The 16,914-nt window shown below is 40.3% G+C and overlaps 1 protein-coding gene across 7 annotated transcripts in view; it reads left to right on the forward strand.

Annotated features, from left to right (window-relative positions):
- Tanc2 (tetratricopeptide repeat, ankyrin repeat and coiled-coil containing 2) overlaps nucleotides 1-16,914 on the forward strand; it is a 316,075-nt gene that overhangs the window by 274,823 nt on the left and 24,338 nt on the right. For all 7 annotated transcript variants that reach the window (XM_029484218.1, XM_029484219.1, XM_029484220.1 and 4 more), the window contains 4 exons: nucleotides 7,795-7,917; nucleotides 8,416-8,652; nucleotides 11,410-11,595; nucleotides 13,581-13,674. In XM_029484218.1, coding sequence (XP_029340078.1) covers nucleotides 7,795-7,917; nucleotides 8,416-8,652; nucleotides 11,410-11,595; nucleotides 13,581-13,674 — 640 coding nt within the window. The remainder of the gene's footprint in view (nucleotides 1-7,794; nucleotides 7,918-8,415; nucleotides 8,653-11,409; nucleotides 11,596-13,580; nucleotides 13,675-16,914) is intronic.

Genomic DNA, 16,914 nt, shown 5'->3' on the forward strand with positions numbered 1-16,914 from the left:
TATATATATATATATATATATATATATATATATATGTACATAATGTATTCTCTTGTGCCTGGCTTCTTTCACTTAACATAATGTTTTCATGGTTTTTAATATTATAGAACAGATCAGTACCTTATTTATTTTATTATAAAATAGTATTCCACTATATGGATACACAACATTTTATTTAGACATTCATTGAAATAACTGAGATGCTCTGCTTTTGAAATGAATGAATACTGTGACTACTACTGCTAAGAAAATTAGCTACTTTAACATAGCATTTAATACATCTACAACTTAGTAACATTAGCACATAATAATTTATAATATTAAAGTACAGATTTGTATAGACAGTCTGTATCTAGCTAGCTAGCTAGCTCTTTATCTTACTGCCTCTAATTCTGTAGGCCTGGCTGGCTGATCTAGAACTTACTCTACAACCACACTATACAAGAATTCATAATTTTCCTGCTCCTGAGTATTCAAATTACACACCTACACACACACACAGTTGATAACTTAGAGCAGTGGTTCTTAACTTTAGAGATAGAATTGTGCTGAGCACAATGGTGTAAGGCATAAATTTGGGTGAGGCTAGGTAACATACTCAGACCACATCTCAAAAAAATAAAAACAAGAATTGATTGGATTTCTAGGTCATATAGTAACTAGGTTTAACATTTTGAAAAATTGTCAGTTTGTTTTCAAAAGTGTCCACACCCTTTCACTGCCCCACCAGTAGTGTGTGAGGATTCAAGTTTCCTTACACCAGTCTGAAAATAGTGCTCAGTGGTGTACATAATCCCTAGAACCAAAAAGAAAAAGTCATTTGTCTTCTATTTCATCTAAAAGTGAATGCAGAATAGCACTTCACTGTGTGGTGTGACTTGAGGTCTGGTCTGGTTTGAGAGTCTCCTGTGGGTTGGGCTCACTTGGATTTCTCTTTGTAGTTGAGGCTGTCCTTGAACTTCTGATCTTCCTGCCTTCACCTCCCACAAGCTAGAACTGCAGATCTGTACCATTGTACCTGGCTTCATTGTGGGTTTGATTGCATTTCCTAATGACTTATGATCACCTAGCATTCTTCCTTGCAGTTGTCATCTAGGGTTGTGTGTTGTGGGGTTTCCCTCCTTTTGAGACAGTTTTCTGTAACACAGATCTGCGTCAAAAATTCTTTGTAGTAAAGGATGACCTTGAATTCCTTATCTTCCACCATCTGCCTCCAGAATTGTGGGGTTATAAGTAAACAACACTATACTCAAATTTAGATTTAAAGAATATAATACAAGAAAACAAGCTATTTGGAAACTGTCCAGAGATACGCTAATTCAGTTTGTAACATAAGCCGTTCTCATCAGATTGAGTCTAGTCACTGGGAGGATTTTTAGTAACGTTGCCGTTTCTCTCCTGAATTCTTCCCTTTAAAATGCTCTTTTGGTTAGTCAGTCATACAGTGTTTCTTATTAGAACAGAAGGATTGGCTAGGAAGACAACTTAAAACTAGAAAGAAGATCCTTGGAGCAGCAAGTGGCGTGAGTTCAGGTATGACTGAGGAGGTGCACAGTGGTGCACACTACAGTCCCTGCATTTGGAGTCGACATGAAAAGACCATGCACTCAAGGACAGGCTGAACTCACTCTAGAGGAAAGGAGGGAAGGGTACACTGTCAATCTTCTCATCTGTAAAACAGGAACTCTCAAAGGTGTTATAAGGATTACAGGCAAAATACATGAAAAAAGGTGCATGATAAACATCCAGAGTACTAGGAGTATATTTAATATAAGGTTTTATGATCAAAGTTACCAGTATTTTTTCTAAAATAAGGCTTGATAAGCATAAATTTCATACGGAAATATCACCCCATCACATCTTACAGTGGGAGTTAGCAAAGTTTTTTTAAAACTAGCTACGTATGGCTTTGTAGTCTACTTTACCGTCTCTCACTACAACTCTGTCACTGTAGCTGGAAAGCAGTAAGACAAATGGGTAAAGCTATAGTCCAGTAAAACCTGATTTGTGGCCTTGGTTTTCTAGGCCCTGTTCTACAGGGAAGAGCACTTCCTCTGTTTACTAGGCTCCCTTTGCTCTACTCAGCCCCGGCTGTGTGTGATGGTCAGGTGATAATGGTGGTAATGTAAGACATTACATTAGATATACATGGGTGTATATATATATGTGGGTTGCTAAACTTTACAAATTACTAAACTTCCAAGAAACACACTAGCTCAGCACCAAAGTTAGATTTGAACCATAAATAAGAAGCCTTAAGAAGAAAATGCTCCTGCTTTTTTATGCCTTCTTGAAATATTCAAAAAGACTAAATAATTGAGGTATTTTTGGCCACATCCTGGCTGGAAATAAAATTACTTGTCATCTCTGTTGAGTTTTGGCTGAAACTTTCCTCATATCTCAGAAAAGCAAAGGCTTAATCCCGCCAGCCAAGATAAATCAGAAGTCTGTAGTATACGTAGAGTCTAGACTCTGCTCCTGTGCCTCACACTTCCTTCTTGTGTGTCTACTCCAGCTGCTCCAAAGCTACTCTGTGAGCCTCCACCAGCGTCTGGTCTTGCCTGTCTCCTTTCCTACTCTCCTTTTTCTTTCTCTTTTGTTTTTGTTTTATTGTTGTTTTTGTTTGAGACGGGGTCTCACTCTCTGTAGCCCTCTCTGTCCTAGAACTCACTAGGTAGACCAGACTACCTTCAGACTTGGAATGACCTTCCTGCTTCTTCCTCTGAAGTGCTGGGACATCACCTGTCTGCCACCACACCCAGCCTTTCCATTTCTTTTCCCTCTAGCTCTTATCAGGATTTAAATGATTAAATAAGTCACCAGCCTGACTTGTAAGTCACTAAAATAATTTAAACCATTAAGTATAAAGTTTCAACTAGTCTTTACTTCAGATTTCAGTTGGAAAAGAAGCACATAACGCCCAGTTGAAATAATATGAATAAATAAAGCCATAGGAGTCTATGGTGTTATCTAGGATGAAGTAGAGGGCTGCCAACTATAGAATGCTTTAGAATTAGAGTAAAGGAAAGAGACAGAAATTAACCACTTTGTCTGTTGTAGTTGCTACTTTTCCAACTGAGAATTCAGAAGTAAAATCCTGAATCAGGTATCGAGAACTTTTTAGTAATCTTGGTTATAATAGACAGAACATGAACCTTAGGGTTTAAAAAAAAAAGTTGTCTTTTAATTGCAGCTCCAGTAGCTTTGTGACTTTGAGCAGTTGACTTTATCTTCTTTAGGTTGTTTCCTCTGATGTAAATAGTCTTGAGTTCTATCTCCCAGGGGCTGTTGTGAAGAGATTAAGCTGAAGGATCTAATACATAAAACTGTCCTAACTACAGAACTTGACACATATTAGATCCTGAGTAAATGTTAGATCCCTTTTCTTTTTTCCTCACCTGCAAATTATCAGACGGGGCAGGGGTTAGAGCTTTACTGCTGATAGTCTCAATTGATATTAATACTTTCTGGTGATTTTTCTAAGTTGTTCATGTACTATATCATTCTTCAAAAGTCTTAGTAAAACCCATACATACAGGGCTGGTGAGATGGCTCAGTGGGTAAGAGCACCTGACTGCTCTTCTGAAGGTCCGGAGTTCAAATCCCAGCAACCACATGGTGGCTCACAACCATCCGTAACGAGATCTGACTCCCTCTTCTGGGATGTTTGAAGACAGCTACAGTGTACTTACATATAAATAAATAAATTAAAAAACAAAACAAAACCATACATACTCTAAATCAAGAGGCTGAGGCCCATATGGAGAGTTGGAGCTGTGTTTCCTGGTTTTCTAGGTCTGCAGTGAAGATGAACCTTACAACCTAACTCAAAGCCTGACTGAGTAGCTTTTGGAATTCTTTCAAAAAGAATTCTATAAATATTTTATCTAATGTGTCAAAATAAGCAATCATAACTTAGTGATAGGCTTGATTGGGGATTTTTATGTGTGTTTACATATTAACTAACTAATTAATTAGCCAAATAAGAAACTTGCAAATTGACATTCCTGTTATTAGCACAAATTAGAAGTTCTAAAATACTAGTGATTAGAAGCTCTCCTCTACCCTTCATCCTTTCAGTGTAACCAGTTCTTGGGGGCCAGATGAGTACTCTAGTGGGAAGATTCAGAACAGAGCTCCACAAGGCTATAAACAGTATGAGTGATTTGGGAATTAAGTGGCCATTTTTAAATAATAGAAGAGATTGAAAAGGGCATTAATTCTCTTGTAGTGTTTGAGCTTTAAACTAGATTCTGTTTCACCCTCCCCAAGGTTGTGTTTCTGAGCTCTCACTGGTCTACTTTGCCAGGATTTGACCCAGCTGTATGGTTGACCCTCTCTTGTCCATCATCTGTAACCAGAATAAGATGACAAAAGAGGCAGTGTAGAAGTGATGAGCATCCTTGCTCCTCATTTTTTCCAGCTGTATGTTCATGTTGAGAATATTTAAACACAGGCAGCCACTTTGACAAAGTCATGTCATTACAGGCACTTTGTAAATCCCTGTTAGGGCAATGACCAATAGAGTACTGGCCTAGCATGCATAAATCCCTGGGCTCAGTACAACAGGTAAGAAACCAAATGCAAGGAAATGAGTTTTAGTCAACATTGAAAACATGAATGAGACCCTATCTCAAAAAAACAAATGCATTTATAAGACATTACAGACACCTGGCAGTGGTGGGGCACGCCTTTAATTCGAGCAATTGGAGGATACAGATGCAGGTGGATTTCTGAGTTTGAGGCCAGCCTGGTCTACAGAGTGAGTTTCAGGATAGCCAGGACTACACAGAAAATGTCTCAAAAAACAAACAAACAGAAAGAAAGAAAACAAAACAAAAGAAGATACTGAAGAAAAGGTGATGGAAAGATTACAAGAGCCAGAGTACCAGGATGCCTGCAGCTAGATAGTGTCTTCTAAACGTGATAGAGATTCTATACCCATGAAATCTCATCAACGTGTCATGTAAACAAGACATACATAATGGCAACACCGTAAATGTGCCAATACAAACAAGGGGAGTTTCACAAGGCCCACCTATAGATATGAAGCAAGCAGTGGCTGCTGAGTAGCCTTCTTCAGGGGTGAACCTCCTAATAGGTTATCCAATACAAGTGGTCAGCCCCAAACACACCTATAAGGAGCAGTAATAAATGGTCTCAGTAGAGCATGACAGAGAGAGACAGATACAGAGAGAGAGAGGATGGCAATTAATGAAGAAGTCATGAACTTGGAGTGATGGGCATGAGAGGGATTGGAGTGGAAAGGGAAAGGGATTGAAAATGATGTAAATACAGTACTCGTGTATAAAATTAACAAAAAATATTTAAAATTTTAAACAAAGAATATGTTATGTTTGTTAGCCGTGAGACTACTAACCGTAAGAATGGGGGACTCTTTTCCCTGCTTTTTTGTTCAGTCTCTGTATTTCCCTTTTTCTCCTGGGTTGCCTCGCCCAACCTTGATATAAAAGTTTGTGCCTAATCGTATCGTGTCAGAGGGTATCCCTGGGAGTCCTGGGGGTGTTTTGTTTTGTTTTGTTTTGTTGGAGTGGATCTGAGGAAAAGGAGAAGGGTGGCATTGAGGAAGCATTAGGAGTGGAAGGAATAGAAACTGTGGTCAGGAAGGATTGAAAGCAAACAATAAATGTACAAAAAGGAAGAGTAACTCTAAAAATAAATAACTTTGTTTGTTTGTTTGTTTGTTTGTTTTGAATTGTTTTATTTAGACAGGGGTTTTACTATGTAGCCCAAGCCTTAGATCCTCCTGTCTAGTCCTCCTGAGTGCAGGAATCACAAGCAGGCAGCCACCGTATCTTTACAAATCAAAATTAAAACCTGCACGTTTCTCTCTGCTGTAGGCAGTACTTTAGCTATTGCCCTGCCTGCACCCTCATGCAGTGTACTCAAAAACTGTTTTTTAAAATATATATTCCATTTTTATGCCATCACACCATCCCTCCAGAAAGAAAAAAAGATGCCTGTGCCAGATAAGCCTTTTGACAATGTTCACAGATCAGCTTCCCATGGCATGCACTGTCTGTCCTTGCACCTTCTCTGCAGAAGAGTTCTCTCTGTGGAAAATAAGAGTCTCAGTCCCCTGTGAAATGGCATGACCACTGTGACTTGATATTGTTAGATGAACTTATGTCTTTAAACAACAAATATTCCTTTGTAAATGTTCCTTCTATAGTATATCAAATGAATAGAGCACCTTACATTTCAAGGAGCAAAGCAAACAGAAGTATTACATATTTTAAAAAAAAAAAAAATCTTCCCCAGACCACCTGACTCCTCTTTTTTCCCTTTAGACAGGGATTCTCTGTGTAGCCCTAGCTATTCTGGAACTCAGTCTCTGTATTTCTCTAGACCAGGCTGCCCTCAAATTCAGATCTGCCTGCTTCTGCCTTCTGAATATTGAGATTCCAGGCATGCAACTTCCCAAATTTTATTTTTACTGTTTTCCTCCCCTTAGGATTTTCTGTTTTAATTCAGTTGATCCATGTTTTAGCAGAAGAGCAAGGTGCTTGGAAGAGTATCTCACCACCAGGCAATTTCAAGACTGAAGACTGAATTTTCCTTTCTCATTTATAGTACAGTCTAGAGCAGATCACTGTGCAGCTTCCTTCTCAGTAGTAGTAGTTCTGAAATCACCTTAGTATTCAGAATTCTCCATTGGATCCTGTCTTAATTAGGATTTCATTGCTATGAAGAGACACCATGAGCAAGGCAGCTCTTAAAAAGGACATTTAATTGGAGCTGGCTTACAGTTAGTTTCAGAGGTTCAGTCCATTATCATCATGGCAGGAAGCGTGGAATCATCCAAGCAGACTCGGTGCTGGAGGAGCCAACAGTTCTACATCTTGATCCAAAGGCAGCCAGGAAGAGAAAAACTGTCATCCACAGGCAGGCAGAGGGAAGGTCTCTCTTCTGCTTGAGCACTAGGAGCCCTCAAAGCCTGCCTACACAGTGACACACTTCCTCCAACAAGGCCACAGCTCCTAATAGGTACCACTTACCATGGACCAAGCATATTGAAATCACCATAGATCCTCTGCATCTGCTGTTACAAGGAACAGTAGAAAGTCTGCAGGAACACAGTGAGGTTGGGAGCCAAGCCTTAACAGGGCATTTGACTAAGGCCCAGATGTTATTAGCCAGAGTTGAGTCATGTGAGCCATCGAGGTGCAAAGGGGTCTGTCACTATAGTTTTCCCAAATGTCCAGGAAGAAAATGAAGTAAAGATTAAAAATCAAGTTAGCTCTGCTGTAATATTATTTTAGTGACTTAAATTACTTAGTCAAGAAAGCTAGTAGAGAAAAAATGAGAAAGTAAATTATATTCATATAGAGCCAAAAATGTTGGTAAGTAATCTATCTACTAATGGCGATAATTTAAGTTACTATATTTCTATAAAACTAGTCTTTGTCCCAGAGTTGCTGTGTATGAAAATTGTTAAAATGAGACTCTGCACTCATTCATTACTATGAAAACTTAGGGGCCACTCACTCATTACTGATGATACTTTTTAGCTGAGTTAATAATGTAATTATCTCACTGGGAGCGGTTGTGTACATCTCTAATTCCAACACTTGAGAGGTAGAGGCAAGTGGACCTCTGAGTTAGAGTTCAGCCTGGTGTACACAGCAAGTTCCAGGACACCGGGATTACACAGAAAGACTTTGTCTCCCCACCAAAAATAATAATAATAGTAATTATTATTATTATCATTATCATTATTTGTTTAATTGCCTCCATTCTAATTGTTATTTGATTATCTCTATATTTTTTCAGGGTTTGAGTAAAAAGGTTGGTGTATCATCCTCCATCCTCCAAGGCCTCTGGATCTCCTATAGCACAGAAGGTCTTTCCATGGCATTGGCCTCTTTGCGAAATCTCTACACTCCAAATATAAAGGTAAACACAAAGAAACTGAAAGTAGCTTAAATAATTGACTGTAAAATATAATTAGAAGGACATCAAGTAGCTATTTAGTTGATTTCTGACTTGCCTTAGACTATTTCCTAATGAGTGGTCTTTTAGTGATTTTAATGAGTTTTACATTGCTGCTTTATTCTGATGGACTGAGGCTATTGGATAGCTAGCTGATACCTGAGGTTAGGATCTGCTAAGGGTTCTGAAGGGCAGATGGACTCAGGTAAACTCCATTTGGGAAAGAACTTTTACAATCAAGAGTTCACTAAAGTGAGCCAACATTCAGCACTCAGGGTGTGATCCCTCACTCTAGCTAATGACAGAGACGTTTTGCATTATTTTCTAAAGCGAAGTATTCAAACTGAAATAAATCATTTTTTAAAATACTTCCTAAAAATGCTACTGGACTCCACTGTAGAGTCTCAAGTGATTTTATGACTGAAAGGATGTGACTGGTGTCTGTCTGCTGTTTGTTTCTAGGTCAGCAGACTGCTGATTCTGGGAGGTGCCAATATTAATTACCGGACAGAGGTTCTAAATAATGCTCCTATCCTATGTGTCCAGTCTCACCTTGGATACACAGAAATGGTGGCCCTGCTTTTGGAGTTCGGGGCCAATGTGGATGCCTCTTCTGAGAGTGGCCTGACTCCCCTGGGGTATGCTGCAGCAGCAGGCTTCCTGAGCATCGTGGTGTTGCTGTGCAAGAAACGGGCCAAGGTAACCGCTGCTTACTCCTGCTGCTTTTCTTCTCTTTCTCTTGTCTCCCAATGTAGTGTTCTAACTCATTTGTTACCTTGACGATCTAGGTGCACACAACCCAGATGCAGAGCAGATCAAAGGGAAGACCCACTGAGCCCATATCCCAGAGTTAGCCTGCTGCATCAGGATACAATTTTAAAATCTTTGAGAGGCACCTGTAAAACAACATTTGTCAACAACCACAAAAATCCCTACCTAATAACCCAGAAGTTATCTACTAAACACAGAAGAAGACAAACAAAAATCTAGAAAAGAAGCAAGGGCCAAAGAGACTGCAGTGAGAGGTCTGAACTGAACAGCGCACCCTCAGACTTTCATGTTTAAAAAGAAACCTTAGGCATGGAGATGAAAAAGTTCCTTGAAATTTGGAGAAAAGATGCACTCAGACTGACCAAGGGCACCCCACATGTTTATTAGCACAGTTCAGTTCTCTGAAAGCATTTCCAAATGTTTTATTGCTTTTGATGTGGTGTTAGGGAATGCATACATATGAATGTATAGGTGCATGTACACAGGTGCACAAATGTAGAGACCAACTGAAGCAGGACGCTGGTGCTATCTTCTAACTTTCTCCTTACTTTCTTGCCTTAAGAAGGAATCTCTCATTGAACCAGGAGCTTCACTTTCCAGCTGTGCTGGCTGGCTAGTGAGCTCCCAGGATCCTCTGTCTCTGCCCATAAGCACTGGTGTGACAGGTACATACCGTGTCCTGTTTTCATGTGGATGTTGGGGATCGAGCTCAGGCTCTTGTGATTACAGAGCAAGTAGTCTTCCTAGTGAGCCCTCATTCCAGCCTCCAAAATATTTTCTTTATAGTATTTTCCAAGTCACTGATACAGGATAATTTAATTTCAAAATACTAGTAAAAGAAAAACCACTGGCTTCACAGATGTAGGCCACCAAGGAAAAATTGTAGCCTCGTGGTATTTTGATTCTGTCATGAAAACTAAGAATCACACAGGGAAACCTAAGTAATATATGGGACCTCATTTTAAGATGTTCAGTATTATCACCAGAGAAGCAGGGAAAACTCCTAAGACTCCTCACTCCTTGAGGAAGTGAGACCTGGGTTCTCAGCAGAATCACAGAGCCTTAGATGCTACTGTGACACAGATTGCCCACCTATATCAATGTCTCCTTTGATTGAATAGATGCTTGTAGTAACAGACTATCTGGTCCTGATGGTACTCTTGATGTAATTTACATCCAACTAGGTCCTTGAATCATCTCTGCCCTATACCACCATGCCACTTTTTTTTTAATTGTTCTTCATTGTTTTCCCAGAGCAGATAGTTACACTGTTTATTCTCTTCAAAATCCTATCACATCTCTTCTGTATTTTGTATTAGTAAGATTAAGCTAAAAACAAGATGTGGAACCTGGCATGGTGGTACACAACCAAAAAACCCAGCCATGGGGAGGCATAGGCAGGTGGATCTGCATGAGTTTAGGCCAGTCTAGTCTATAAAGCGAGTTCTAGGACAGCCGGAACTATATAGAGAAACCCTGAAGAGTCGGGGGTGCACATCTGTAACTCCATGACTTGGGAGACTGAGGCAAGAGAATCACAAGTTTAAAGTCAGCCTGGGATTTATAGGAAGGCCCTCAAAAAAAAGGAGGAAGAGGAGGAAGAAGGAAGTGTCTATCTCAGGGAACGTCTGTCACAGAACAGTGTTCTTTGCTATCCTGGCCTATGTTCCTGCCTAACAAGGAAGCACTTGGTTTTCTTTCAGCATTTCTTCTACCTGTGCTCTTGGTCCTGGTCTGTTGTTCTTTATTTCACTTGTTATTTCTTTTCTCTTCTTAATTCACATCACCCTTTTCCAAATATTTGTAGGTTTATAAATATTTACTTTATCTTAACTACCTTAAAAAGAAAGTCCTCTCACCTGCTAACCAGAAGCTACACCTCCTCTCTTCCCTTCCACATCCCTCAGACCCATCCTGAGTCATCTCTTCCTCACTGCTCTGCAACTACTCATAACCCAGCTCCTGGGAGTGATAAACAAATCGAGTTATTATATAAATATAACTTTTATTCACCAGATGTAATTGTTATCTAGGAGGCTTACCGATAAATACACTCAATCTTTATAGTTCTTTCTGAACTCTGGCTACCTGGTTCAACTTGGCTATTGAGGTAGCCCAAACTCCTCTCCAAACTGATTGATTCAAATTGGCTTGTCTCACTTTCTGACTGAATTGCTCTGCTTGGAAAGATTGCCTCTGAACTCCACAAAATGAACTGCCCCAAACTCAACTCAACTCAAGTCCTCTGAATTGGTACACTCTTTCTCCCTCACTGCTCTTAAGTAGCCTCTCTTTCCTGTCTGTTCTTGTGAGCGTTGGGCAGATCCTATCTATGACTCATTCTGTCAAATCTTCCTCTGATTTGTTACTTTATCATCTCCTCTTAGAGATTTCAAACATGGCTGCTTTCTACAAACTAAATTCACCTACACTGTTTGGGATTAAAGGTGTGTATACTAAGGGTGTGTCTGTATTCCACCAAAATCACTCTGTAATCCAGAGTATATCTGCATTCCAACCAAATCACCTGAGGGTTTTATTTTATTTTTTTCTTTGAATGTAAAAACAAAAGCCTTGCCTCATTTTCTGGGGAAAGTTCTCTGCAGAGGGATGTACAGAGGAACTGGACATCAATAATCTAGGCTGAGTTCCTTGTTCACAACTCTCTCTATTCTCTTCCCATAGGTGGATCACTTGGATAAGAATGGACAGTGTGCTTTGGTTCATGCTGCTCTGCGAGGTCATCTAGAGGTTGTCAAGTTTCTGATTCAGTGTGACTGGACAATGGCTGGCCAGCAGCAAGGAGTGTTTAAGAAGAGCCACGCCATCCAGCAGGCCCTCATTGCTGCAGCCAGCATGGGTTACACTGAGGTAAGGAAAAAAAGGACCTAAGAAACTGTGGGGCAAAGACTTGAATGATACAAAATTGCCAGCCACTTTGGTGAAAAGTTTTTAATCACTACTGTGATGAACAGGGGATTAAACTCCACAATACTCTAATACTATGTACCTAGAATTATGTGTGTGGAAAAACTTAAGAGTCAGAAAAGAGTTTGGAAATTGTCATAGCTTCTCCCACACTTTCTGTGACACTAAAACACAGAGGAGTTACTGACCTGTGAGCATATGGCCAGACATTGTGGGACAAGAAGGATGCACCCCACAGAACCTCAGAATGGTTGATTTTGGTCCAAGATCGTACAGCTTTCTTACTGCCTAAGAACCCTAGTCTTCATCCATAAAGTTACTGAAGTCTTTTTACAAGGCTGCTATGAAGGATGCTCTAAATAATTAATACCATACAGATGGCATTTTCTACATTATTAATTAGTGTGGCAAATTCATGGACTTGGTAGTATTCTGTGAATGTTAAGTAACAGACAATGAGGAAAGGAAAAGACTATAACCAGGGAGCAGGCCCACACCTGCTTATGCTTATTACAGATTTTACTAACCTAAGGAATGGGTCACACTGTGACAAACAGTGTTCTCAATTGAATGGTTGAGTGTTGGCTTTGGTCAAATATGAATCTGTAGCCAACCTGTGGTTGCAACCTAACTATGATGTAACAAGTAGAATTGCATCTAATTTGCTTTTTCCCAGTAATTTTACTGCCATTGAATCTGATGTTGGATTTACTGTTAACTGTCTCTCACCTGTACTGATTAAAATGAAACACATTTTCAGTTTAGCTCTAAACCAAACATTAATTTATAAAGTTTGTAACTATTGCTACCATGGCTGACTTCAAGCTGCCAGTGTTATGTCACTCAATATGGAGGTGGGAAGAAATACACGGTAGCACACATGACAGTGTTTCATCCATACAGATGCAATACATATAAATAACCTCAATATCACAGATGACAACAGTAGGACATAGTTAACTAATTCAGAAATTTTAAGAATTGAGGGGCTTTTTTGTGGTTTTTGTGGTGTTGAGATCAAATCCAGGATCTCACACATTTTAGGCAAGTACTCTTACCAGTGAGTGCCAGCCTATAGTTAGGTATTTTTTAATATTTTTTTCATATTTCTTTATTATTCAAGTTTTAATAAGTGACTGGCTTTGTTTAACAATCAGCTCGTAAACTGGTGTGGTGGTGGTGCACACCTTTAGTGTTGGCATTCAGGAGGTAGAGGCAGGTAGATCTCTGAGTTCAAGACCAGCCTGGTCTACAGAGTGAGTTCCAGGACAGCCAGGGCTACACAGAGAAACTCTGTTGGGGGTGGGGGTAGGGACAGCGTGTAAAATTTCTGAAACATAGAATCAGCTCTCCTGGGTCTCTACTCAGGAGCCCATCCCACTGCAAGGGATGCTCCAGTGAAACAGCAGTCCTCTCAGCTGGCCTTAAGGGTCGCCAAGTGAATATGAAGCAAAACTGAAATGTGTATTGTCTGTGGAAAGTCCCTTAACTCCGAGTACAATCAGATTCCTAGAGATAGCTGTCGCTTTGTTTGTGGTTTGCAGTCATTCTCCCTCTCAGGCAGTCCTCATACTTCTGAGAGGAAACAAAACAGTTACTTAAAGAAAGTATAGACCTCAGCTTTCTCCACATTCCTTTCCTGTGTGTTTATTGGGCGTCAGACAAGAGATTGTGTCATTGGCTTAAATAAGAAGAATATGTCATTTTTAAATCACATGATATATGGAGTATGTTAAATAAAAACATGTAAACTATCTGGTAGGACAGCTTTCTATCAGAATGGTTTCAGTTTCTTTGGTGAAGCAAACAGTACTGATTTTTTTGTATGTAAGAAATTTAGTGAGAGGATTGCCTTCCAGTGCTCCCAGATCAGTGCAGCTGCAGAGCTTCTCACCTGCAGTGCGAGCTGACATGGCTTCTTGTTTCAGATTGTCTCCTACCTACTTGATCTTCCAGAAAAAGATGAAGAGGAAGTGGAGCGAGCACAAATCAACAGTTTTGACAGTCTCTGGGGAGAGACAGGTACTTCTCTGGGACATTGCAGTCTTCTCTCGGTGGTGTGTTATATCCATGTTGACTTTCTGGATCTCCCATATCGTTATTTTGAGTCTGGCATACTCTATCTTAAGACTTTTGTGTTAGAGGTCAGTTCAGCCCAAGTGAAAAGTTAGGCAGTTTTTCTCTTCCAGCCCACTTCCCCTTTGGATTCTCTACCATTACCACTTTTTAAGAACATCACCACTCTTGTTTCAAATATTTTCTTACAGTGTGGTAAACAAAGCAGGAAACTGCTGTGGTCTTCCATTTGTTTATATGACCCTTACACTGCTTCCTTTTCCTTGCTTCCCAGAGTAATGTCCCACCTACAGCTGTTACCTGGGAAAGTCCTGCTTCCATCCACATCTCTGGCCTAGCTAGAAGTCATTGTGGTTATCTAGCACTGTTAAGCTTTACATTGGGACTAGAGATGCCAGCTAGATGCAAATCAAAGGTGCCACCCTGGTCTGTAGCAAAGCATTTGCTGTCATCTGGTCCTTACTTCACCCACAGTAGCTCTTTCTCCTGGTTGATGCAGACTAGCCTGGAGCATCGGGAGAAGCACAGTTACCTCTGATGTGTTTTCATGAAACTGGGGCAGGGCAAACAGCAGAGCAACCACAGACATGTTTCTTACTTGCTTGGAGAAAGAGACTGTTATTGAGATGGTAAATGTATGTAGAATGTTTCACTAAACAAGAAGGGTATACATTTGGTAAAGGTGAGAATGTTGTTAAAAATCAGATAAAATTTTTGAATTTATCTAACATTTATAATAACTCGTTAAATTGTTTTCTTTCTTCCCCTGCTAAAATGTGAATAGGTTTCATGACTTCTTTTACATGTGTAATGGTCCAGAGCTCAGGAATTTCCTTCTCAACAATTTTTCCCTTTGTGAAAGCCAAAGAGAGCAGATGCCAGGCAGCTGCAGCTTAAGAGCCCATGATAGATTAAAGGAAAATGTGCAGCTGCAAACAGCTGTTGTCCTTGGAACCCCATCCTCAGACAAGTCAGAGGAAGGTGACCTAAAACTGCAAAAGGAACATGTTGGTTTATCTCTCTTGTCAGCAAATCTTCTCAATACAGCGTTGCCATACCTCCTGACACAGCCTTCTAACCAAGGGCAAGAGAATAGGAAGGGGGCCCAAAATGCCATGGTCCAGTGGTCACAGTGGGTAAAAATTATAAGGCCAATACTCATAGTGGAGGGCATCAAACTAGTGCTATACTTCATAGAAATCCTTAGATTCAGAAAATGTATAAACTGTGGCTTGTGAGATGGCTCAGTGGGTAAAGCCACTGCCATACAAGTATGAGAACCTGAGTTTGGGGTTCAGCATGGTTAAAACCCCTAGGGAAAATACAGTGGTCACAGTTTTACAACTCTCTATGCCACCTAACTGTAATTAAAGCCAAAGCACCACTAACAAGAAGAAACAAAGTTTCTGTCAGTGCACTAACACAAGTTCTGTCCTCTCACAGCAGTCTTGAGTCACATCCCAGTTTCAGAGATGTTTAGGGAGGGGAGCAGTGAATCTATAATCAATGAAACACATCTTAAAATAGAGTAAAATAGTACAAGGTACAATATTTGCACATCATATTTCCTAAAATCGGATCGTAAAATATCCTCAGTGCTTTTGTCTTCCTTTGGCAGCCTGCACCATATGCCTAGCTATATCAGATCCAAACACCATTAAAAAGGAGAGACTTGTAACCATTATCTTTTATGCCACTGCACAACCAAAACATTTCCCCTTCTATCTCATGGGGCTGTCCCAGACAACAACAACAACGGGGAGCAATACAACAACAGTCCCTCTGTACAGGCATAGACCAGGGCCAACCACTTAGAGCCCCTAGCCGCTATAGAGGCAGAGTCCACAAAATAAGATTCCCATACTTTGTGCCTGTGTCATCTTTGCGAAGATTATTGCAGCAGTCTACTTGCTGATCTTCCTTGCTCTCTCCTTTCTTCTCTAGTGAATAGTGTTCCAGAGTATAGCCAGGGAGGGATCTTTTACATCATAGTGTCACTTTTCTACTTTTCTACTTACCAACCATGGTTTACTAGTTGTACAATTACATTCTTTATTTTTCTTTTCTTTTCTTTTTTTTTTTTTGGGGGGGGGTTGGTTTAGTTTGATTTGGTTTGGTTTGGTTTTTGTGTTTTTAGACAGTGTTCCTCTGTATAACAGCTCTGGCTGGCTTGAAACTTGTTCTGTAGTCCAAGCTGGTCTGAGACTGAGAGATTTGCCTGCCTCTGCCTCCTGTGTGTGAGATTAAAAGGTATGTGCCAGAACCACCCAGCAGAACTACATACAGCACAAGAGCAGTCATGATCTCCAGGTTCAACTCTTGCTATCGGCTCTGGTAATTGTAGTAACAGCACCTGTACATTGTTTCCCATCTCAGTGCCTTTCTACACACCTTTGTCTACACACCTTTGTCCAGCCTGCCTTTTACCCTTGCTTCTCTTCCATTCATACCACCCAGATTGCCCTCCCGCCACCCCATTCTCCTTTGTCAGCCATGACTTTGGAATAGACAGCATGAAATAAATGGCTCCATTAATGTGTAACTAATGTTTTAGATGTAGTAATCATTTGTCTCTCCAAACACCTTTCTCCATTGATCTTGTATGTTATAGTCCTTCAAGATGGAAATAGATAAAAGAGTCATTTGCTTTTCTGTATTCTGTTTAATGTCATTTAGTGTCAAAATTCCATCCAAGCTCTTTCCTCATCTCTGAACTACATCCTATCTGCCTCTTCAAGCACTCTCACACACACACACACACAAACATTCACACACACAATCACACACTCTCTCTTACACACACACACATTCACATACACAGTCACACACACACACTCATTCTCTCTCTCTCTCTCTCTCTCTCTCTCACACACACACACACACACACACACACAGTCACACTCACTCTCACACACACATTCATTCTCTCTCTCTCTCACACACACACACACATTCACATACACAGTCACACACACACTCATTCTCTCTCTCACACACACAGTCACACTCACTCTCACACACACTCATTCTCTCTCTCTCTCTCACACACAGTCACACTCACTCTCACACACACACTCATTCTCTCTCTCTCTCTCTCACACACACACACATTCACATACACAGTCACACACACACACTCATTCTCTCTCTCTCTCTCTCTCTCTCTCTCACACACACACACACACA

Source organism: Mus caroli, chromosome 11, assembly GCF_900094665.2.
Source record: "Mus caroli chromosome 11, CAROLI_EIJ_v1.1, whole genome shotgun sequence".
NCBI lineage: Eukaryota > Metazoa > Chordata > Mammalia > Rodentia > Muridae > Mus > Mus caroli.